The sequence below is a fragment of the Aethina tumida genome, chromosome 2, assembly GCF_024364675.1.
Source record: "Aethina tumida isolate Nest 87 chromosome 2, icAetTumi1.1, whole genome shotgun sequence".
In the NCBI taxonomy this organism is placed as follows: Eukaryota; Metazoa; Arthropoda; class Insecta; order Coleoptera; family Nitidulidae; genus Aethina; species Aethina tumida.
Window position 1 is genome coordinate 20,240,563 of NC_065436.1, and position 26,601 is coordinate 20,267,163.

Genomic DNA, 26,601 nt, shown 5'->3' on the forward strand with positions numbered 1-26,601 from the left:
GCTCATTCCTTTCATAGGTATATATCATCGTGAAAACGGTGGCGATAGCAGACCAATAATCCAGCGTGGAATAGAGAAATGCCGCAATCTGCCAACATCTTGACACACTAAACCTTAATTGTACGAATGCCATTTTAATTCTCATTGGCAACTCGGTAAATATAACAAATATCTCATTTCCTTTTGTGATTGACAACAGTATTTATTACGTGTTTTTCTCGTTATCTGGTCACGCATTCACGGCCAGCCTGATTTGGTACGCGTGTAATTGTAATCTAATTTCATTAAGAATTGATGAGACTCTTACACTTAGTTAATCGATTTGTTATTTTGGGTATAAACAAAAGCATATTTCATCTTTTAACTCCGGTTTGGGTTTCCTAATAGCATAAAAAGTTGAAAATGTGCACCATTACATTTAATTACTATCGATCATTCCAGCCTAATTAGCGGTAATCATTAGAATCTTTAATCCCGAGTGATAAATTGGGCGAAAGTCCACCAACTCACGACATGCCGTTGATAAAATTGTTTTCCGGTAGGCGTGAATAGAAAAAATTCTAACAAATTTGTGTAGTGCGTATAAGCATTACATAAAGTTACGGGGTATTTGCATATCTCCGCAGTGTGAAAGTGTTTTGGTTAATTAATGTTTCAATACTGATTCCACGGGTGTTTTATCCAAATTAATACAATTTGTAGGACTCAATTTGCTTCGTTACTTAAATGTTATATGGGTCATTACACCATTAAACAATCGATTTGTATTTAAGCCTCAACGCCATTAAAAGTGACGATCACAATTTAGGTTCCTCTGGACACACTATATTTTTTTCTCATTGAGTGTTCAAGTACGGCGTAATGGATAAATAACCCAATTAAAATACCAAGAACATATTTAAAGAATTTGCAATACAAAGGTGTATCATCTGATATAAATGTCATGTGATTAAGATGATCTGGTTCAGATACAATCTAACTGGATTATTTTTTATATTATTTGGCCGGATCACGTACGTTTCATGTGAAATTTCGCAAGATTATGGATGGCAGACAGCAGCACCCCAATAATGTGTTATTTGATGACAAGGACAATTCCTTGTCAGGAGTATCGTCGTCATTTTGATGGACGAAGCGAGGACGACCGTTCTAAATTGTTACAAATGTGCCACTCGGAATGATAGATGTACAACCAAATATTTTTATTCTGCTAATTGAACGTGAAATTCATTACTCAGATGAGGCGGCGCCTCATCTATGAAAATGATTTTATTGGCATAACTTTAATATTAAAAAATACATTATTTATGTTTTTATTATTTAAAATAGAATATAACTTAATATTTAAACAAAGGTAGAAGAGTAATATGTTGTTAAACCGGCAATTAAACAAACAATAACAGTTTTATATTCAATTTCAGCATGAATTCGTTTCATAAGTAAATCTTAAATATTTCTATTTGGTTTCAACAATTGCTCATACGATGATTTACTACTTATTGGTACGATAAATTTGAATGACTATCAGGAAGTACTGTAATGAATAAATTATTTTACTGGCCAGTTTTTTGTTGAAGATACTAGGTACAACAGGGTAAAAGCACTAATCATTCAAATTGTATGTTGTTGATTATGTGTAAATAAAACTAAAATATTGTTTTGAATTTTTTTTTATTTTTGTTCTATATATAACGTGGTTCATCATACTCAAACCTTACCAACCACCGATGAAATTCTCATTTATTTCTGATTTAAATATTTTGTTTAAAATTTAAAAACTGAGTGCACGACTTAATAATAATGATAATAATAATAATATGTCTAACAGAGTTAACTGTAAATAGACACAACAACGAGAGTTTGGTAAGACAAATCCCAAGATCTTGGAAGCTGATGTAGAAACTTCCATTATTTGTAGCACAAAAGATAATTCGTTGTCAAATTAAATACCCCTATCTACAATAAAGCATTTCTTTATAATTAGTTGGATGTTGTTACTGTGACACCATACCACCAAAGTGTTAATATATAGCTTCAGATCATCAGCACGGTATCAGCAATGCAGGAATGTTACATTTCTAAATTAATTTATATGTTAGTTTTCTCATTTTTTAAATTTTTACCTTCATCCTTGGCTGGGCCAGTTTTATAACTTATAGATTTTTTCATGTTGCATATTTAAGAAGAGTTTCTCTTTATTTTTAATAATAATGTTTCTCCAATCTTGATTAATACAACAAATAATGAGATTTCACAACTCCATTGACTCTGCTCCAATTTACTATATAATATCCACGTAATTAGCGAATTCCTTACAATAAATAAAATATTATTTCTGATTGGTCTTTTATCATCACCGAATTATAATCTCATCAGATCTTTTCATGGTTCTTCCAATTATTACTGTGCTATTCAAAACTAAATACGTATAATTTTGATACATCAAGGTGACCATTAACAATTACATTTGCCTACATCTTAAAATTTATAGTTCATTATGCGGATTTTTTTGTACGTTCCACGCACGCATTTATAATCTAGGTGTAGTTGAAATTAATTTAAGATTTAATTAACCAATTTCTTTTTACGTGTGTGTAGTTGCACAATCGATTAGATTTTATATAGAAAGCGAAGAATTTCATAGCTTTATTACAACTGGCATTAGTATTATGAATACTTTAAATCAATGATTGTATTTTTTTCTTCAGATTTTAGAATTAAAACATGTTGCAAAATAACACGCCTTAGCTGTGATTTTCTTGTATTAATTACTTGTATCAGGTGTGTTTACTGCGTATTTCATTTAATAAGACTCTTCAGTCCTTGAATCCTTTTTTGTACAAATTAATTCTTGTTACACATATATTTCACTTATCTAGCCTTAATATTTAAAAGGAAAACGCGAGTTTTTGCCATTTGTCATTTTATTGTGCAAATTCTGTGTGCAAACTTTGAGACGGCTAAAACAATCGAAGATTTTAACTAAAACAGTTCTCAATTACAAACCTTTAAGCTATTGTTAGATAGGTTTAAGTTATTGCCTTTAATTTAATTTTATGTGCTCTCTGGAATGACACATTTTATTATTAAGTATAAATACCATTAGATCGTTAAATATTAATAGTCTTAAAAACCTGGAATAAATTCAAATATTAAAAGTGGACCTTGAATAAATCGGAATTCGAGAGTAATAGATATTTAAAAATAAAACACTAAAAATCTAACAATCTTAATTTTAGCATTCATTGAAACAAATCCATATATGGTGGTGAAAATAATCATCATTTTACTAATTTGGAAAATTTTAATATCCATCTGACATTTGTAAATCGCAAATTTTTGCATTAATTACATCCAAACCATACAAAGCGAATATTCCGCGATTACAGTTGAAATGATACATTCCATAACGTAATGTAACTAGCAATTTTACGAATATGTGCAATTTTTCGCCGTGCATCATCATTAAAAGTGTTTCTTTTGCATAATGCCGCAATAAAAAACGATAAAATCTGAATTCAATTCTTCGTGCCCGCTAACAAACTGTTTCAGGTTACATCAAAACGGCTAAACATACGCATCGTAAATCTTCGTTTATGAGATGAATGGCTCGCCGTATTAGGCGTTCAAATAATTCCATTGTACACCGATTAGGATTTATGAATATTTCAATTTGTCCACTAATCTCCGCCATCGGGAGTTTTTCGAGCAGCTCGGATCGATTGTCTGCGCAATTTGCTGATCGTTCAACACATATAATGGCATCGTTCATATTTGATGGGCAATCTGTGACTGTTTACGCATAATTATTCAACGGACTGACCCTCTTAGGACGCTCGTAACTCGCCACTTTGCCGGTTCCAAACTTGCACAATGGTATTCTATGCAAATTCTTTTATTTGAAAGATTATCACAATATTTAATTTTTAACTATCGTTTTCTTACGTGAAAATGTACTGCGTTTCCTCCCGTTTCTTGGACCGTTCAAGGCAATAACGCAACAGAAATTAAAACTTGTAACAAAGAAACATATATAATTTTATTTTTTAATAACTCGCATTTTTGTGATTTATAGTAAAGAAAAAAGACATATAAAATGAAATAGTTTCCCCATACGAAGAATGACTTCCTGCTTCGTAATTCGATTCACACACACTCATCCACTTGCATTTAGCATTTGCTAAACGGACCTATTGTATTTAGATAAGATCCGTCCTGAACAGAAATGTTGACTTTACTCCAATTTACTTAATATGGAATAACGATTTGAATAAAAATGCCATCAATTTCAAGACCACAGTCGGATTATTGCAATTTTTGCCTTAATTCCGTAATGATGCCAAAAAGGAGTTAAATTATAATATGGGACGAACGTATTTAGATAACTAAGTGAAAGTGGTTGATTGGTGTAACATTGAACAATAAAAATAAATTTGAAGGGACAAAAGTAAAAATATGAATATAAAGAATATTGTAATGTTGTCCCGATGTTTTATTAAAGAAACAATTATCTAAAAACCACTAAAATGGATATAAAAGAATCATTTATTAATATTGTTTTCATAATAGCGCATAAAATAAAATAAATTTGGATTTATTTTATGTTTTTATTTAGTACATATATTAATACAAACGTCCAGATAAAATAAAATGTCTGTAAAAATTAAAGGTTATTTAGTTTAATTAATTTTTAACATTTGTTTTTTATATATTAATCGTGTTTATTGGCTAAATTTGATGTAACCTATGTGCAAATTGGTTTGAAACTAAATTAAATTTCACATAAAAAATTGTCGACTTACAATACTTCATTTTTTACTGTAACCTGTTACTGTTACTGAATAAAAATTAGTTGTAATAATTGTTTTACATTCACAGCAAAAATACATCACTACAATTTGTGGCACCACTCGAAATTTGAATACACTAGTAGCCAGTTTTAAGGCACATTGTATACAACCAGGCATCAACTCATCATAGCAAACATTCGAATGGTTTTAATTAAAGCCGACCATCTATATTCTCCGTGGAATTGTTACATTTTCGCAGCGCTCCTCGGTCGCTGACAAAATCGAAAAAGAAAGGAGGGGTCCGATCGACGGCTCCAAGTAGTAGGGTGGAATTTTCAAAGAGTGATGGTCTCTCGGCAAGGTTTTTGGGATGAAAGTAATATTTTGTGGAGATTCCACCCACTATTTTGTCGTTTTTCCACTATATATACCAACATGGATGATTCGTACAATCAGATCATCACGAATCATCGAATCATATAGATCAACTTGGTCTACAGGCAAAAGTATATCAGTTCATTTTGTAACGGTTGAGTGGTGTGATTGGTTCTAGTGCTAAAATGAAGGTATGGACCATATTTCGCTCTATTCAAGGGTGGTTTTGAGGTAAAGGTATCGCGGTTTTGGATTAAATTTTTCGGAATTTTTTTGTAAGTATTAGACGTATTTTTACCTCAAAAGGACCCATATTTATTTGTTTAATATATTCTATCCAATTTTTATACCAAAATATTTTTTTATAAAAATTGAAATTATATTTCACTAAATAAATATTTTTAATACATATTTTTTATCATTTTTTTTTTAAATAATTTTTCATAATAAATACTAACTATGGTTAACAAAGTACAATTAAAGGACCAGAGTCCTTCAGCTTAAGAAAACTAATATATAAAGAAAAATAATTACTTTTAAATAATAATTATATTATATATTTTTTATTGAAAATAAACAAAAACACTAACACTATAATAAATTTAAATATATTTAAATTTTCCTATAATTCTTATAATTTTTTAATTTCATCTTAATCAACACAAATTGTATATAGAAAAAAATATATTATTATTAATACAGCTAAAATATAAATAAATTATTTTAAACATGAATTATATTACAAATTTGACTTGAAAATTAAAAAAAAAAATAATTATAGTATTTTTAGTTAAATTTAAATTTATATAAAAAATTAACAAATTGTATATAGTAAAAATATATATGATATACAGGAATAATAATTTAAAATATATAAATAATTTTAAACAACAATTACATAATAAAATAATGAAATTTGTTTTGAAAATTTAAAAAATAATATCTTTAATAAATATTCCACAAATTTCTCATTTTCATAGTTAAAATAATTGTATATATAGCAAAAATATATATTATTTACAGTTAAAAGAATTTAAAAAATATATGAATAATTTTAAATAATAATTATATTATAAATTTGACTTGAAAATTAAAAAAAATCTAAATATAAACATATATAAAAATATTTTCTTATTTCGACAATTTCATGTTTAGTTCAAACATATTGTGCATATCAATATTATATATTTTTTAAAGCTAAGAAATTTAAAATTAACAAATGTGTTTATTATTTATTAAATTAAATTATAAAAAATATTAATTTATTTTAATTTATAATATATTAGAAGAACATTGGTTTAGTTAAGTTTTTACATAAATTTCTTCAGGTTTTTGTTAAAAATTGACTATTATTAAATTTAATAAAGAGGTTTAAAAGAAACTGTGAAAGTTTAAACTTATACGTACTTGCATCTTATCAGAAACCATTAACACAATCACCATATTTCACTGAAAATTCCTTAATAGAACTGGCAAATCGAATAATAATCACATAACGACAAACGATTATTATCTGAATTTAAATAAAGTCGTACATTACCGTGAAAATAACTCGACCCCGCTTAATTAAATGCAATAAATGAGGAAGGTATTCTTTTACGTAACATTTACATAATTCGCCTTTTATTGAGTTATGATTTCGATCAGGGAAAAGTCCCGAAACAATTTAACGAGAACCTGAAATACCGCTACCGGTGTTTAATCCTTATGAATTTATTAGCATGTTAATTCGTGTAATACGAAAGTGTTTAGTACTTGACTTAAAGATTTTATCGGAGATAATTTAGTACTGATGTGTACAGAATTTATTCCAGGGTCTTAAGCACGCAGCACTGATAAGAGATCTGAAGTAAATTTTAAATGTTATTCCAATTTACCTCCAGAAAATAATTTAATATGTCGGAAACGACATTTCCTATTACCATTTTCTCGCAATTATACCTTAACACAATAGTTAATGTCGATAATTCACATCGCGTCAAAGATTCCCTGACAATAATGTCCGACCATAGTGTCAGTACTCGAAACGTTTCTTCACAAGGCTGTGACGAGCGTTGCGGATGAAAGGCATCACGTAACAATTAGTAAACTGAACCTGTAGGATGCAAATTTACAAAATCACCTACCCAAACTCGGATGCGTAAAACGATTTCTCACGGACAAAACATTTTGTTATTTATTTTATTCCTTAGGTCGCTGTATTCGTACTGGCATCGCTGGCGGTTGTACTGGCGGAACCTCCGGTACCCAGCAACACTTACATCCCATCAAACCAATACGGCCCACCAAGTGGACCACCATCTAACCAATATGGACCGCCATCTAACCAATATGGACCTCCATCCAACCAATACGGACCGCCATCCAGGCCCAACAACCAATATGGACCACCAGCTCAAACTCAAGCCATCTATGGACCACCCAACAACCAATACTTGCCACCAGGCGGCGGATACGGAGGCGGCAAAGACGAGGAATCCGTAAGACTTTTTCCATATTTGAAGTACAAGTAACAGTGATTCATTCATATAAAATTAAGTAAAGACATAAAGCAATAGATAAATTTTATTGCTTAATTATTCACATAATACATCATAAACGGAATTTTCTACTCTTCGATTCAAGATTTATTTGAAACACTTCATAGAATTTGTACCTTCACACCTGCAGTTAGATATATTACGGCAGTCGTAACTAACTTGTTTTCTTCTGTCGGGCTAACTTAGATGTATTATATTTATAGGTAAATAATGTAATGCTTGTAATTCGTTGAAGGTAAATGAGTCGGGCCGTGTTTATTAGATAACCAGCTTTCACCCGGGAAAAATCTTGCATAGATCATCTATGTTTTCTGCGGGATTCTTGTTATTAGAATAATTTAATTACTGATATGACTCGTGTATGATATAATGCAAATGCGGGAGGCAAAATTTAGAGTGATGTACTGTTATTTGATATTACATAAAAGCTTGATTCCGTGTTGTTAATTTTACAACCAAGATAAATAATTGATAAATTGTTGTTTGGCTTCAGGAACCAGCCAACTACCAATTCAAATACGACGTTCAAGACCCACCATCTGGTAACGACTTTGGACATGAGGAAGAACGTCAAGGAGACGTAGCCCGCGGCAAATACTACGTCCTTTTGCCCGACGGTAGACGTCAAACTGTTGAGTACACCGCCGACAATGACGGGTACAAGCCAAAAATCACCTACGAGCAAGTTGGTGGTGGTTACCAAAACGGTGGTTACCCAGCCAGTGGCAACGGGGGTTATCAGTATTAAGCCAGTAGATATAATAGGAAACAAAGTATTAATTAAGTGAAATAACGAGAAATCGTTTATTTATTTGTGTTCAGGAGATTTTAATTTGTTTTTAGCTCGTTCCGCCCCTTCAGTCATGCTTGGTTAAGATAATTGGCTCTCTTTGCACTTTATTCTCTTGTGATATACACCCTTATTTTTGTGTCAGCTCATACTTCGTTACTTCTTCTGTCTGTTAGGATAGTTCTTCAACTTAACGGAAGCTAACAATTCCTGTAACGTTCAACTCACATGTAAATATTCAAAACCCCGAGTTGGACTTGCGGACTGTTTCCGTTGTTGAAGAGGTCTCAGTTTTCATCCAATAATCGTGCCAAGTATAGTACCTTCCCAACGCGCCCCTTTCAGGCGCTTCTAATAGCTTTAATAACAATTTGTATTATATTTATTTTAACTTGTGAGTTTTATGATGAAAATGATGAACGGATATGGATCACGATTTATACGTAATCAAGTGGAAGATTGTTAATTTGCCAATTTGCCATTTTAATAATCCCAGCTTGATTTGTATATGGATACTTTAATACTGCCATATTTATATAAAGTAGTATAGGATATGAGTATTATGATATTTTTTTATAAAATGCATATATGTATACAACTATTTAATAAATGAATTTGCATTATATATTTTCTTTTTATTAACAATTATCAAACCAGAAAATGTTTTAAACAAAGGATCTTAATATCATAGTAAAAGACTAGACCGTTATCGTACTTTTTGCTCAATAGTTGGTTTTGCAATAAAACCTTAAATTAGATTTTTATGTTGTCAGAGAATAGATTTTAGGAAAGCTTTTACTGAATCCAAAAATGCCATTAGATCTCCTCTTTTTAAATACAGGCTAATTCAGTTTAATTGAATAAAATCTGTATACCTATTATTGAAATCAAATTAACCAGATATACCTATCTGACAATGATTCGACCCACAACACTCGTTATGAATCAAGTATGAAAAAAAATTTTGGTCTTTGGACAGCAAAATAGATGTACAAAATATGTTTATTTTTCATGTCTCTACCACCACAAATTAACTAGGAATACTTGGTTCTTGAGAAGCAAAGTTTAATACTTTCTTGTTACCAGTACTGACAAAAACAAATATCAAACACTGTGATTTTTAAAATGTTTGAAGATGCATTGGATTGGAGATGAAGAAAGTTCAAAAGTATAAAAAAATCGAGTTGTCATGGATATTCTGTTATATAAAACACTTTGTGCAACATTGAGTATACCTGGGATTTACTGTAGTAAATTTACTATTATAATAAATTATAAAATAAAGGCATATCTTTTGAATTGAATTGCATAAAAAATAATAAAATAATTACAGCCTATTTATCAAAGTAGAACCATTTTAATTTATAATCATTTCATATACGTTTTATCCAATGTTTTCAGAAACTATCTATGTGTATGCCTCACGTGTCAAATGCACTGCATCTCCCCTTACATCTAGAATCGTATTTGAATGTTTCAAGTTGCACAATCAAATAAATTATTTCGTTTAAATTGATTTAATAAATTTAATAGATAAAACATAAGAAAACAATATTTACCATGTTCTGGACAACAGGAATTACGGGAACTAGAAAACACGCAGATATATGGATGTATTTCTATTTTTCTGGCAAAATGTATTAATTCTTATGAGGTTCATTTCCAACAATGGCACGTTTTTAAAGACAACATTAAAATATATTTTATTTGTATTAAAGTTTGTGTCACTAGATGATGCATCGTGCCTGACATCTACTAAGCCTTCTAAGAATTAAGTATGAACAACTGAAGACATGTGTATCTTTGAACATTCAAAAAGGTCTGCCATCTATCGCGGATACCATCAATTAAGTTGGTTGCGCCATCTACAGGTTGAATCAGAAATTAATATCCAAGAATTCGTGTTTATCTACAGATTTGACAGTGACAGTACAGAAGAAAATAGTTGTCGTTCCTTCGGAGAATAATATTGTCAAGTCAGAGTGGAAGTTGTCCGGGAACGATTCGCCACTTGGACACTATTCATTTGGACACCGAAAATTTAGTAATGTAATCCATTCGGTTCAGTTAAGTGGGTGACGTGAAAATCCAGTAGAAAATTTCGTCAGTGACCCCAGTGTCAAAAGTGATTCATTGCAAGGTTAATAGTTTTGATGTTAGAACCACAATAATATTAAAAAATTTACAATGTTTGACAAAGTATTTTGGTGTGTTGCTGTCTAACAGCCGTACTGACCGTACCCGACGGATTGTGATAGAAATCCCAGCACGAAAAATACCACATTTGTTATCAAGTGTATGCCAGAGCTATCAGCCTGAGTGCTATCATATCCTGCATGTTTTTTATTTTATTTTGATTATGTATCTTCTTAGCGCGTACAAAATGCATGGCTGTAGCTGCAGTACTTTATTTTTGCATGTGTAGTGGATAGTGCCAATTGATTTTTGTGGATCAGTTAAAAACAAATTCATCAAAATGAATTCCTGTGTTAGTGGTGTGGATGCTAATATGGGCTCAGTATGGAAAAGACTACAAAGGGTGAATAAAAGGGCTGCCAAGTTCCAGTTTACAGTCTCCTACCATCAGCTGGCCATTGAATTCACATCAAAATGGTAAGATGTTCGACATAAATCTGAATGTATTTTTGATATATCTTCATTCAAGATAGTATTTAAATGACAACATATAATGTAAATATAATTAAACATAGTAAATTACATGTATATGTGAAAACTTACTTTCTAGTGAACCTTGAATGAAGAGTATCATTTATCTACAACTTATTTTACTACTAGTAGTTATTTGTAAAAGTTCAAGAAAACTTATTATATTACGCGTCTATTACGTACAAAACGTTAATGATATTATGTTTATACTTATACTGTCTATTAACAACATTTCTTTACTGATTGTTTACCAATTTTACAATGAACTAATCATTGCAAAATATGTAGTTTCTACTATTCTAAGTATAAAGTGATCTAAAGTTCAACCCAATTCAATATAATTAAAACTAGGTATTAATATATGATTATTATTAAAAAAATCAATATATTTTCTGGGGTATTATAATTTTAATGAATTATTTTTAGTTCCAAGAACAGTAATGTTGTCACATTAATAATAATATTATTTATCAATTTGTTTAAAGTTCACATTATTGGTTGATAATGTATTAAAAAATGGTTTTTATGATTACCAATTTACCGAATGTACAAAAATTAGTGAGTCCCAATAACAATTAATAACTAATAATAACTATAACAAAACTTTAAATGTAAATCATTTAAGTAGTATAAAATATTTTTATTATTATTAAATGAAAAATTAAAAAATTATATTTTGAAAACAAATTTATGAAAAAAAAAAAAATAAGTAGGAACACAAATATTTTTAAAGATCACAAAACTGAAGGTAATGCCAGATATGTTTTCGCATCAGAGAGATTTTGGCAAGGCTATCACACACGCTCAACTTAAGGTTAACACTCCCATTATTTTAAACAAAAAATAGAACTGATGCAAGCCAACAATACATTTAAACAGCACCTTTTTAATAAAAGTGCCACACGAAGTTATTGAAGTAACAATGTTTGCTTTATTATTGATTAAACAAAAGCTACGAATTAGTGAAGCATTAAATGCTCCGTAGTCGCAGTTACGCAGTCTAGTAAATTATTAACTAGGCCAGAATATTTGAGCAACGTCGTTCTGCATGTAGATTGTTAACGACTTACATTCTACGCCTCTTATCGTTATTAAATATGAACAAACAAATTTTGATAAAAAGTGCCTGTCAGACTGGCAACTTTACGAGAAAACAAGTAGAGTGCATTAAATTTTGCTTTGGAATTGTGTAAAAGCATTCCGTCAAAACAACATTTATTTTTAGTTAACCTTTAGTACTGATTTTCTGCTACGGAAAGTGAAGAGATTTAGTTCGAGACAATGACGTTCAAGTTTGATACTAATTAATTCAATATATTCTCTTTTATCGGTTTGAGAGGAAAATTCTCGGTACATGTATATTTTTATAGTAATTGAATAATATTGGAAGAAATTTATCTAATCGCATTAAGTAAATTTATAGGATAAATATGGAAATGCAACTTTCATCCAGTAACATATACTTCTGCATCGTTTACATTTAATAATCTTTATCTGTTTACATAGCAAAACTTAAAATTCCATAATTTTCCGTTGTTGCTAATTTAATTTTGTGTAATTTTTTATATAAAATATATAAATTCTAACTCATCTAAAGTGTGTGAAAGAGGGACACCCCTATAAATTTGTATTTTTTGTCTGATATCGACAAACTTTTTTTTCAATTGTAAAGCATGAAAATATGTACTTACAGACAAAATTTCAGCCTAAAACCAAAATCCATAAAATAATTTTTTGGGGTTGAAAATTTGAAGAATTTATGCTAGCTAAATTTTTTGTAAAAAAACTTACTACACCACTGGATTAAGAATCAGCTGAGATGGGTATATACTAAATTTCATAAGAAAATTATGCAATTCTTAATTCTGTGGAAAAATTAAAAATCATATTTTTATGAATTTATTGTTTTAAGGAATTAGTCTAGGGAATAAACTGTCAAAAGTAACACAAATTATTTTATTTTTCAGCAAAATTGGAATATTATACTGATAATACTGTTCTTATACTAATTAATATTCTTAATACCAAAATTTTATTTGCTAATCCACAGTTCAATTCTATATATTTATTATATCTCTTTGGTAAGTTCGTTTTCTCATTTGTATAATTAGTATAGTTTTTTAATATTGATGAAAGATATGACTCTTTTTGACAGCTTTTTGATTATTTAATTAAAAAAAAATCATAAAGATTTTCCACAGAATTAATTTAATTTAATTTTCATAAAAAAATACCCCGTATATTTTGGTTTGGGACTAAAATTTGTAAAAGTACATATTTTCATTTTTCACAATGGAAATAAAGGTGTGTTAAAATCGGAAAATAATATAAATTTTATGAGGGTTTCGTTTCATTATTTTTTTCATTTAATTTATAGAATGATTTACTTTCTTCTTGTAGCGTCCTGATCAATTAGAGTTTTGGCCATTACCCTTGCGACAATGTTCCCGCATGAGAGCAACGAACACCTCGTTAATAGTCGTTGGGCAGATGTTCACTAATTAAACGAAATTTCAGCTCAGTCCGTCCCATTAAGTAACGAGCGTGTGCATTACACACTAGGTGCGAACTTGATTTACGATATTACAAGGCCGTGTTTGCAGATCGCATATTGAGATAAAGATAATAAATTATAACAACATTTAGTCGTATACAATGTTCCCTGATATAATTTACAATTTGTCCTAAATAGTAATGAGTTAAAATTAGTAACTTTGTGTCATTTCATTTATATTTTCTTACGTTATCTAAAGTTATAAAAGTTTTATGATTTAGATACAATTTGAACTATCCTAACAATTTATATGAGTTCCATATGGTGATATTTATAAACTAGTTTAAACATTGGTTTGGTAGATTGCACATGGTCGAGTCGATCGTGTGTCGTGGGTAAAATTGCAGAATTCGACACCCCTATAACTACATATCCGTATTGGTAAAGGTCGCACCTTTTTTCATATCCTTAATTGACCGCATTCGTTACTGAAAGTGCACTCGCTGGTCTTGAGGAAATTGATATTGATCAGGTTTTGCGTGTTGTGGAAGTGCACTTTGATTTGTTGCCTTTTAATGCGTTTCTCTGATTATATTGATGGCGTTATCAAAACAAAAGAACCGTATAAAAGTTGATTCCCCCCTTAAATTACTTTGTGTACTTGATTTGTCAAAGGTTAAAGAATTAATGATTTTGTTCAATATTTAAAAGGCGATTGTGTTAATATTAAATTTATTCACATAATTAAGATTTTTATGAATACAAAATGTTTGAAGTACATAATTTATTATTTTTGCCAAGTAGCACCTATGTAATTATTACTAATTAAATTTTATTTATTTAATTATTAGAGATTTTTAAATAAACTCAAAAATGTGTAATTAAAATAATTATAATTATAGTTTTGGGAATTAAATAATGATAAGTAATTACTACATTGTTGCAAACCAATTGATTTATCACACCATTCGAGAAGATTAATTTAACAGTTACGAGATGGCACGTGTTAAATAAAAGTAATGGCACAGATAGTTAAGAAGTTATTACATTAAATAGTATAAGATAAATAAAAATATTAAACTTTCCCCATTTTTAGATACCTAAATTTTGACAATTTGTTTTGTTAACTCGATTAACTACATTATTTTTAAACTTTTGAACTAAGAAATATTATTATTATTTTTTTTTTCATTCAGATCATTTTACCAGATAATGGTAAATTTGGGTCTTCATTCATTCATTCTTCTTAACACGCCAACAGAATTAACAGTAATATTTCTGTTGAATGGAAAATAATTGAGTTACTGGTGTTGAGACTTCAAAAAATCCCTGGAATTGTTCACAATGTTCAGAAAATTTAGAAATTTAGTTTTGACAATAAATAATTCCATTATCCTAAGCTTTACTATATTTAATAGATAGTTTGTTCAGTTACATATATTTCAAGACGTAGTAGATCAAGATTGAATAAAAAATGTGGCATAAAGAAATAGACAAGAATTCAACGTATGGTTTGTTGCTAAACCTCTACATTTTTTATTTGTCTGAACTGTGCTGACCGATGAAATTGGCTAACTAAAATTCCCTAAATTTCAGTTGTAATTAAAGGGTTTCCACTTCCTGAAATACGGAACAAATTTCCGATATAACCAAAATGTCCAATTTAAGATTATATTTCGAAGTGTCTTTGAATTATTGTGTTGTGTAAGGAGAACAACAAGGTATTTAATGAATGTCTGATTGCAATTAACTTAAGTATTCTAGGGAGTCGTTTTGGAATAATACAAATGTTTCAATTACTTTAAAAGATCAACACATTGTTTCAAGAGTACAACGCAATCGGTATGCACGAGTTTCAGTTTCAATTAATACTTATTTATTCTAAGATATTTATACCAATATATTCGATTCGATTCGATTTCCACATTTAAATAAGATAATTTATTCATTCATTATTTTTTTAAATCGTTGATTTTTGTTGAAATATATGTGGTTAAAGCTATGAACAAGGTGAAAGCCTTCACCCACACATCACCGGTATAGAAAGAAGATATCAAAGCTTCAGGGACGAGCAAATGATGGCTATCTATCGACAGTTTCTTTTATGGGAAGATCCGTCTAATAGAAATCGTAAAAGTTCAAGTCGAAACACCTTACACGGTTCAAATCGGTTACACATATAGAAAGCAACAAATATTCTATTTAACAATTTCATTATGTGTCTGATCTGATCGTTCGTTCATTATCGAAATTAAATTATGTTAAAGTAATATATTATGAGTAATATTGTTGTTTTATTTGTTATTATGAATATTTAAAACATGAATTCTATTTGTAATAATCAGCAATAGTAATGGATACAAAACAAATGGAATAAATAAGTTAGTTCAAGTGAATCATTTATACAAAACAAATTAACAAAGATTAATACAGATTGATCCTAAATGAGTCGTTACATACACAATGTTTTAATTGAAGACATTTGTCGAAAACTGAATTTTTTCATTAGATAATTATTAAATTTTCACATACAACTAGATAATTAAAAAAAACAATTGATTTTTTTAAATTCTCAATCAATAATTTCTAACAACGTAGTGATATTTAGGATAATGGTGCAAAGTTATTTCTATACCTTCTTTGTCTATAAACCGTTTCTAGAGTGTAATTTACATATGACAAACATAACATGAATGTATCAGAAATAATGTATAATAAAAATATAAATTAATATAATACACTATACTGAATGGCATCTATATGGTCATAAGCCCGATACAATAGTTGAAATTTTCAGGGCTTGTTGCCAACATAATAGACTAACTTCCCTGAAAATTGTTTCAATTTAACACTTGAAGAAAACAGAATATTTAATTTTTTAAAAGATACAAAAATCACACTTTTTTCTATATATTGAAGTATTGTGTTCAAAAACACCATTAGTCACAAATTACTAATTCATAGATGCCATTTTTCCACATTTTAGCATATGTAAATTACACACTTAAAATGATATGATCTTCCATTATCCTAAAGATCATTAGGTTGACAAGTTGACAAGTGACAGTTTTTTAAAAATTTTTTTGTTTTCTTTTTACCATCTATGAAGTTAATTTAACACATACTTAATAATTAATATTCCCTTTCACAATTATAGTTGCTATATTTATGTCCATCTCCAGAAAAATATATGTAATATATTACAGAAATAAATATAGTAGTTTTTATAATACTGTATAAAACAACAATAGTAATATTATTTTAATAGTTAACATTTAACATTAAATAAAAGAATTATGACTAAAATATTTAACATTTTCCCTATTATCTAATTATACTTAGTTTTGGTGTGTTTTGGAGTTTTAATTTGATATTTATCCAGTTTTGACACTAACATCTTTATTAATAAAAAGTGATAGGAATTAATATAATTATTACATATCTATACATCGTTGAGTAACAGTCTTAATAAAATCCAAAACATTTATATTACGTGTTCCTTCCTACATAAAACACACTACTCAACCAATAATATTTCACCTGTTTACAACCTTGCAAGTGTCGCAACTGTGAAAATATGATCGCACAATGGACGGATAACATTTGTTCGCGCTTTCCGTAGCATGATTCCCCTGTTTGTGCGTAAGCGACGCACTCCGTACATATCAGGAACTGGTGGCCGAACGGTCCGCTTCCGGTATGTCAATTATCATCTGTTAGACGCTACATATCCTGAATAACAAACATGTCGCGTTTTCCTTGTATCTTATAGCCGTTTTATCGGACGTCGATGCACGGCTTCCACGCTTTGTGCCTTTTCTATTTTTAAGCGATATCGGACGGGGTCGTCCGGACACACGGCATGGAAAGTGGCCGGATGACGTCCAAATGGCCGTGGAAAGTTTCCAGGCATTCCCGCAATCGATTGTTAGATAATGTGCCAATGCCAGACATTCCCAAATATTGAAAGATTTATATATCATAACAAACAAAACATTCTGTTTTCATCATTGGGGAAGATAAAATAGTGGGAAGGCGATTTGGGTTAGAAGTATTCGTATTTATTAGAATAGATTATCTTGTGGAACCTTGATTATTCTATTCATGTTAAGTAATCCATAACAACAATAACAGCTGATTATCTAGTCTATTCATATCAGGAAACTATGAGGAAACGTGCTTAAAGAAATGTCGATTATATTATATATAATAATATATAAAATTTCATGTAATATACAATTGCAGATAACTGTACTGACCAAATATATTGTGTCACGTACTGTCACCAAAATTATCTATTATTTATTTATACGATTGATTGATTATACATCATCATAAATGATTAAAAATAACAATGGAAAAATAAATAACAAATATATAGTACATATTAAATGAGTAAAATTAATACATTTTTATGTGAATTCGGTGCTAAAAAATGTCGTCATCTTTTGTTGAAATTCTTATTGTGCGGTTAGTCATCGTTTCAGGGATATATGAAGTCGTCTGCTATTTAGACCGTAAATAATTTTCCAAGTATTCAGACTCCATTTGACGCTAATTGAGGAACAAAGAAAAACAACATTCATGCAAATCCATTCACTAACTTAATTGCTGCCATTGAATAAAATAAACTCGTTTTATCAGAAAATGTGTTCTGCTGAATTGACATTGTTAGATTGCGATACGACAAAGTCCACAATGCATTTTAGTTTATGTTATTTTTTACATTTATTTCTTAACATGTTAATTAATTAAGTTTACTTAAAATGAAATAAAAATATGTTATTGCCATGATACGTGTAAGGTACCTCAAGGTTGTTTAAAATTCTGGGTTTATCTGAGACGACGAATGATGTTTGATTTTGGTTTGTTACAGGGAACCGCACAAACTGTCGCTCGTATGGAGCAGACGGTCGCGGAGGGTGGTTTCGACACCCATGACATGGGAACCCACGCTCCAGAATCCGTACAAGGGTCTGGTGGTGTGGCCGGTTCCCGAGAACCACCAGGTCTCCATCACATTATTTAAGGATCCACGCACCAACGAACTCGAGGACAAAGACTGGTCCTTTATCCTCGAAGATGTAAGTGATCGTACATTAAAGGGGTCTTCTAAAGTATACATACAGATTAGCAATTTATTCTTTATCGGTACAAAATGACCAAACATTATTCAACATCCAAGAATATTATCAAAGAAGCCAAAAAGTGACAAATATTCTTTTACAATATTGTGACTAGTGACAATATGATCCAGCAACCAATCTTCTAAATGTTGAGTGGAATCCCTCTGACGAACCAAAAGTGAGGTAAATATATTGTCCACAATGTTGTTAAGGAATGCTTTCCCCTTTTGGATTTCCTTAATAATGGTACAATTATTTATTATTGTTTATAATTTCTTCTAATTTTCCTTTAATGAACGAATTGGTATTTCTTACTTTACCACTCTTATATCTATATGGTACGTAAACAGGAAATCTGGAAAAGAATATTTTGGAAGGTGCATTCTTTACCAATTTTCTGTTACAATTTCTTGATATTGGGTCTACTAAAAGCTAAGTTTGTTCTTCTGAAGTGGTGATAGGAATGTTTCATCGGTATAAAATTGACCAAAATTGCTCAAATAATCTCGTTCTGAGACTCAAATCAGTGTTCTAATATGTTATAAAGGAATGGTTTCTCCTTTTTGACTTCCTTAATGATAGTTAATTTGTTTATAATTATTTATATGAAGAGATACATTACTTTTCGATGAAAGCTGCGCACTTGTGTAACCGATTTGGACGCCGATTTTTTCAGTAAAAGTTTATCAGAAATAAACATGATCCTGAAAATTTGAGCCCGATTCGTCCAAATCCGATGACTGGAGAATTTTTTGAAATTTGAAAGAAGTCAAATTTATAACTTAGAGATTCCTTTCAAACGACATTCTTCTCTGTGAACCTTCTACTTTCAAAACAAAAGTAATTATAAGCGTTAAACTCCTTTCCGGTTTACCTGGAAGCTTTTCCAATTAAACAACTGCATTATCAAAATTTTACCTGTTTTCAAAATGCTCAAATCTACAGCTTTCAAAGTATAGCGTTAAATGACTGCTAATATTTTTATGGAGATGTATTCTGTTGATATCTGCCAATTTTTTCCTTAATTGTCATGATTTCATTTTCATACAAAACCAATCGATTTTTCAAAAATCTCTATTTTTAGATGGCTGTAACTTTTTTTTCGGAGCGTCGATTTACTTCAAATTTTCAGGGAAATTAGCCTTATATGTTACCAACAAGCCCTTAAAATTTCAACTATTGTATTCAGCTTCATCCAGCTCGAAATCGTGAATCGTGAATCTACCCATATATATTTTTTTGATATGTGCTCCTAGGAAGCATTAAGTATTCCTGACCTTCACCTCTTTATGTCTATATGATGTCTTTCAAAGGCAAAGGGTCATCCTTTACCGATTTTATATCATGACATTTGGTCTACTGGGGCATCTGAAGAGGGGGTATATTTCCATCGGTACAAAATTGATCAAAATTGCTCAGATTCACCTTTCGAAGAATATCATTGGAAATCTAAATTTTTCTCCACTTTTATAGATAATAATGAAAGCATCAGTCATGGGTCAAAATTAATAAGTTTTTAATAAATATACTGACACACCGGGCAAAACAAAAGTAGTAGTTTATGGGTATTGAAATTATGACGAGAAATCGGTAAAGAATGTACGTACCATTTCAAGGCACTAATTAGATATGAATGGCTCCATCATTCCAAAAGCCTGTTTGCATTGGAACTTGTCCCGTACATACTGACAGCAATTTAAATAATTGGGCACCTAATTAGATATATAATTCGCATTTCGGAAATCGAAATCCCAGCGCAATCCAGGTAATGTCCCAATATTGTAAACTGAATTCTTGCGCGGGGAATTGGGTCAGCGGAGATGAGTGTAGGTTACGTGCATGAAGCAAAATTGATCGCGGGTACGAAACAAATTCCACTCCAGTTATTGAATGTTTAATATAACCCGTTTACGGAGGTATACGGGTCACGAGAAGCTTGCCTGTTCAATATCGTCGAGATTTTAAAAAGGACATTCAGATTCGGTGGATGCTAAGCAAATATTTGTCAAAGGGATTGGAATTTAACGGTTATAAATTTTATCGTCGTCTGCTTCAGAAGTGTGTTTATGAGTTTTAGTTTATGTATATAAAATAAGCATTAAATTAAGGAAGGAATATTTGATAAATCATCTGTTAATTATCCTCATTATTTTAATTGTGAGGGATAATTACCGAAATAATTAATTATATTTGCGACACATTGGTATATACGAGAGATAATATAATTACAGACGCCGACAAACAATGTTGATATATTTTCCACTAAGTAAATTCTATATTTATCTCGTCATAGCGATTTGCATAGCTAAAAATATATTATGATCATCATCAAACGTAAGAGCCGGTAACGAATAAATTTGCAGCGACACCGCCGATGGATTGCACTTTATTTTCGCCAACCAGTCATTACTTTTTGTTATTGTTCCGTCACTGTCACGAGATGGTTTTGGATATGTTTATTTTTAATTTAAAAACTGGCTCATTGTTCAGCGCAAAATATGCGTTGATCTTTAAATGCCGTATCTGCCCACGGAATCGTATATTTCGATGTACTGGCCCGTCTGAATAATGTATCTGTTTGAATTTTTTTCAAGGAAATATCCATATGGGTTTCTCGTAAATAGGCGTCATGTTTTTATAATGAGTGATCCGATAAGTTTGCCTCGCAGATCAATAACGAAGGAAATTTATAAACGAGGATAATTTGCTAATATATTTCATGTTTTATTCCTTAAGGTTCCACCAACGGGTAAAAGAAGACAGGTCGCCATCGCCCATGTGAACATGCGAAAATACGCCAGCGTTGAGAGCACACAGAGCGAGATGCAGATCGTCTTCAAGCCGTCGTCGAAGAAGAAATTCGTGAACGCCAAACTGGATTGCACGTTATCCTGCGTCCTGCTGCGGGAAGGCAAGGCGACGTAAGCGGAACAATACCACGATAATGGCGCCTGTATTTCACACCGCTTTCCGTTTCAGGGACGAAGATATGCAGTCAATGGCGTCGCTGATGTCCGTGAACAATAATACGGATGACATAGCGCAAATGGAGGATGTGGAGGACGAGGATCTGTCCATAAACGATAACAGCATAATGAAAGAGAGCTTAAATGAAGTCACGCATAATCTGCAACAGATGACGAATAGTTTATCGGGGTCTGATTTTGCCAGTACTCCTATCAGTGGTATGATTTTATTGTTTAAGAAACAATATCATATTTCGTATTGAATTTCTTTTTCCAGTGAATAGTATACAGTCGCTTTCCCGCGATGATAAGACGCCAACTGCTGAGACATTTTCTCCAGTAAATGAACGAATTAAACTAGTCAATTCCCAGTCAGTGCCACCCCCTAAACAGTCCGACTTTCCCCAATCGGACACCGATTTTTACTCAGAGCAATGCTCCGACCTGCTTGAGAAGCTTGACAGCCTCGAGGAGGAAACAGAAGAAGACATCGCCAAGTAAGTATTACTACTTACCACCATCAACTACAATTTATCTCATAACGATGATGATGTGATACTACACTATCAACTTATGACAACCATGATTTTTTGCCAAGTTACCTTACTCGTCTAGTTTAAGTCTGATTTTCCAATTTTAAACAACATTTACCAACTTTTTGAATAAATTAATATCTATCCAATATTTCTTCCAGTGTAAACATTGGTACGGCTAATACCCCACCAACGAAACCAGTAAGAAATAGTGTAAACCTTAAATTACAACCTTTGGAACTGAAGGAAACCATTGAGACTCCGAAGAACGCCAGCAAATCCACCACGCCCGGTCAGGATCTGCTCGAGTGGTGTAAAGAAATGACCAAAGATTACCTCGGAGTAAAAGTAACCAATTTAACGACAAGTTGGAGAAACGGCATGGCATTTTGTGCCTTGATACACCATTTCGAACCAGATTTAATGTACGTTAACCACATAATTTTACGACAACTTTGAGTACACTTGCGTCTTTCCACAGAGATTTCAATTCCTTAACTCCCCACGACGTGAAAGGGAATTGCAAAAAAGCCTTCGATGCAGGAGACAAATTAGGAATTCCCCGTGTAATCGAACCCACCGACATGCACATGCTTGCAGGTAAGTACCTGCAATTTCTTATGCGGTTAAACGTTAAAATTTCCATTAGTACCAGATAAATTGGCCGTAATGACATACCTCCATCAATTGCGAGCCCACTTCACCGGCCACCAATTAGAGGTACAGCAAATCGGCAAAACGTCTGAGGAAAGTAACTACGTGATCGGCAAATTCAATACCGACAAAGACACGGACATAACGAAGCAGGTCTTCGGCCAGGAGATTATGAATCTGCGCAAAGCGAAGCAGAACCAAAAGTCGAGGGAAAGCAGCAAAGAGAAGGAACTGAATGCGGTCAACAAGGAAACGACTGAGGCTAAGCAAAAGCTGCATTTGCAATTGAAGATCACTAACGAACCAGAACCGGTTAAGGAAAAAGAAAAGTCTCCGACTACTGTTAAGGATGTTAAGGACATTATTTTGAACAGCTCGAAGAATATTATGAGCAAAGTGAGTGCTTAAATAGATGGAAAGGTTAAATTATTAATTAATACTTTATAGGTAATAGCATCACCGGGTAAAGATAAACAACAACAACAACAGCAACAGACTAAAAAACAAGAAGAAAAGAAGTCGGAACCGAAGAAACCTATTTTGATGACCCGGAGGGAGTTCGCGGATCCATTCGGTTCAGATGATGAAGAAGAGACAGTGGATAACAAAGCGATAAACAACAAAGTACCAGAAATGAATGGTGACGTAAATGGGTTAAGTCACGCCGAGCCTAAGGATGAAAAAGAAAAGGCCGAAGATGTGTTTTCTGATCTGCCAAAACCTAATCCCGTAAGTGTTGTTGATTGTTTTATTGGTTCAATTTCGATGGTTGTAACTAGAAATACCAAGGTACAGTAAAGTTTTGAGAGTTCGAAAATAACAGTTTTTGTATTTTGAAAGATTTGGCAAGCAATTAAAAAGTTTTCACGCTATGTTGTGCAGCAAATACTCATGCGCCACACGGAACAAAAAGAGCGGGCACGTCAACTGATTGAACAAACAAAGAGAGACTCCGGGTCAACCACAACTTCTCCAACGAGGGTACGTAATAAGTTTTAGACGATATTAATTGTCTTTAGTGATAAATATTACATTCAATCTTTGTTTAATTTACAGTCGGAAGAAGAGAGGCAAGCGCATCTTCGAGAAAGGGCGAGGCGGTTGCTTGCCGAGGCACGAAGAGGATCCACACCTCCTACGGAGGTTATTAGGATCTGTCCGGAGTCAGTGAAAGCTTACGTCGAAGCTGAAGACAAATTACAAAGGATAAACGACGAACTGAACCATCTGGAACGCCAGAACAGCATCGGTGAGTTAGTTCATTCATATTAAATGTATATATAAGCTGAGTGAGTGATTGTAGGATCAGAAACTAATGGAAATATTTACTCAAATAACTCAGAATACTCAGAAAATCAATCTAGTCCACACGATCTGAACGAAAGGATCACCCCAGACAAATTACCAGATGAGTTAGGATTGAAAAAGGTGAGGAAACTTTTGCGAAAATTGAAACAATATTATCAATCTCGCATTTAAGATGGGAATAGATGTGCATACGTGGATTCACCGGGAACTGGAAGATTTGGAACGGGAAGAACGGGCAATAGATCAGGAAGCTGCGGGTCTGGAGAAACAACTCAGAAATGTCATGGAGTCCGATAGCAGCAACACGGAAAAGGAGGAATCGTTGATGTCGAAGTGGTTTATGCTGGTTAACAAGAAAAATGCTTTGCTTAGACGGCAAATGCAACTCAACATTCTGTAAGTCATACACAACTTTGTTACATATGTTCTCATGATTAATACAATTTTTGTTTAGTGAAAAGGAAGCTGATCTTGAGACAAGATACAAAATGCTCAACGAAGAATTACAGAAGATCGCTTCCATCGACGATTGGAGGAAAACGGAGGAGCAAAGAGACAGAGAGCAGATGCTTCTTGAAGAGCTCGTACAAATTGTGAATAAACGCGACGAGCTGGTTCACCATTTAGACAATCAAGAAAAGGCGTAAGTTAGAAAACGCTTTCGATCATATATAAATTTAAATGTTCTAATATATTTACAGTATCGAGGAAGATGACCTGATAGAGCAAGACTTGTCGCACCTAGAACTTCAGCCAAAGGACAAATGTGTCATTTCATAAGTCGACAAATTCTTATGAGAGCCCCTTGACCGTAACTGCTCCGAAACTTCACCCGGTTTAATTTATTAATTGGTGCTTATTGTGATATATTTAATGATTAGATTGATTCGTTTTGCTTCTGAGCATATTCACTTTGAACCCAGTAATTATTTACTAAATCTAAATCTGCTTCCATAATTGGATTAGGGGGTTCCAGTCCAGAATATTAGAATTTTTTAAATTATTAGTTGTGTTATGGCGTCGTTTAGGTGTTGTTGCCAAAATTAAGGTGAGCAGATTTGACCACTAGTGAATTATTGTATATTTTTGTCAGATGTTATTTTTTTAATAAAAAGACATAGCTTTAATTTCGTTAATTTAAATTACACAAATAGTTTATTTTTCTAGTATTTATTATAACTAATAAATAAAATAATTGCATGAACTGTATCAACAAGAAAAATAAATGTATCTTCTAAGACCTTTACCTTGTACTTATGTTTTCTTTTTTAATTATAACTCACAATTTGTTTAGTTACATTAATTGTTAGTATATTTAATCTATTCTTATATAAAAGTTACCAAAGTAATATGATTAAATAAAATTTTGTATACTATCAACCGAATTGGACCTTATAACTTTTTGGCTGTAACTAATAACCATCCACATTTAAAGTGCAATATTATTGCTTCCTTTGATCTGTTTATTCCGTCACACGCGTATATTGTACTGGATATCAGCTAAGAATGGAATATTTGACAGCTGTGTGACGGTCAAAGCTGTATATTAGATTTTGTATGTAGCTTTCGTATATACCTTATTTTTCGTCCAATTATTAAGTCGACTTGTACGTAACACAAACAATATTATTTCTTCTTAGATCGAATTATTTGGCGGGAGTTCTCAGCATCTTATTAATGTGGCACAGTATTATAGGGCCATATAACTGTGTTCAAATTTACTGTTAAATGAGTAGGATATTTTTTGTGAGCTCTTGCCAAAATTTTTGTGATAGAACCAGAAAATTTAGTAAATTATATGGGTAATTAGGCTTTTAATTTATATTTGGTTGTAAAAATGTTGTGTGTAAGTAGGTAGAACAGTAAAACAAGATTATAGGTGTAATATTTGTGATTCGTTTAATGAATAGGACGTTCTTCATTCAGCACATCTTGTCGATATCAGTGCTGGAATGTAGGTAGACTTCCTGTTTAGTGCATATTTTTTTACCCATCATTAATATCAGCTGCTTCTGGTTGTAATATATAACGTTTTAAGTCTGTATATTTTCATTGTATTTAAGTTGTAGCATAGATTCATGTAAATAAAACACACCTAATATACAAACTATTACTGCTTTTTAATTCTTTCTTTTATTTTAAAATTAAATTATTTGTAAATGAATTGTTCATATAAATCATAATAAATAATGATTTCAATTTTATTAATAATTTATCAAAAATAAAAATAATACCATTATAAGCTGGTTCATCATTTAGAAAATCAAGAAAAGACGTTTAAAAATGTTTTATCGAGTATAAATGTCTAAATATCAAAGCTTCAATTTCATTAATTTAAATTACACAAGGAGTTTAGTT

At 31.5% G+C, this 26,601-nt stretch overlaps 2 protein-coding genes across 5 annotated transcripts; both read left to right on the forward strand.

The window, feature by feature from the left end:
* Positions 1-5,289: 5,289 nt before the first annotated feature.
* On the forward strand, positions 5,290-9,120 carry LOC109598205 (pro-resilin). Its single transcript, XM_020014053.2, has 3 exons — positions 5,290-5,356; positions 7,358-7,645; positions 8,199-9,120. The coding sequence occupies exons 1-3, from the start codon at positions 5,351-5,353 to the stop codon at positions 8,451-8,453; spliced, it is 549 nt and encodes a 182-aa protein (XP_019869612.1). The 5' UTR covers positions 5,290-5,350; the 3' UTR covers positions 8,454-9,120.
* Positions 9,121-10,455: 1,335 nt separating this feature from the next.
* LOC109598207 (EH domain-binding protein 1) lies at positions 10,456-26,353 on the forward strand. Of its 4 annotated transcripts, XM_020014056.2 has the most exons (16): positions 10,456-10,635; positions 10,989-11,108; positions 18,533-18,740; positions 21,519-21,703; positions 21,762-21,967; positions 22,026-22,245; positions 22,443-22,706; positions 22,763-22,881; positions 22,931-23,331; positions 23,383-23,664; positions 23,776-23,916; positions 23,992-24,184; positions 24,239-24,363; positions 24,416-24,639; positions 24,698-24,886; positions 24,945-26,353. In XM_020014056.2, exons 2-16 carry the CDS (start codon positions 11,005-11,007, stop codon positions 25,021-25,023), a joined length of 2,940 nt encoding a protein of 979 aa, XP_019869615.2. In that variant the 5' UTR covers positions 10,456-10,635; positions 10,989-11,004; the 3' UTR covers positions 25,024-26,353. The 4 variants fall into 4 exon arrangements, with proteins under 4 accessions (XP_019869615.2, XP_019869614.2, XP_019869617.2 ...); XM_020014055.2 differs by having other exon boundaries at positions 10,456-11,108; XM_020014057.2 differs by having other exon boundaries at positions 10,457-11,108; positions 23,818-23,916.
* The last annotated feature ends 248 nt before the right edge of the window (positions 26,354-26,601 follow it).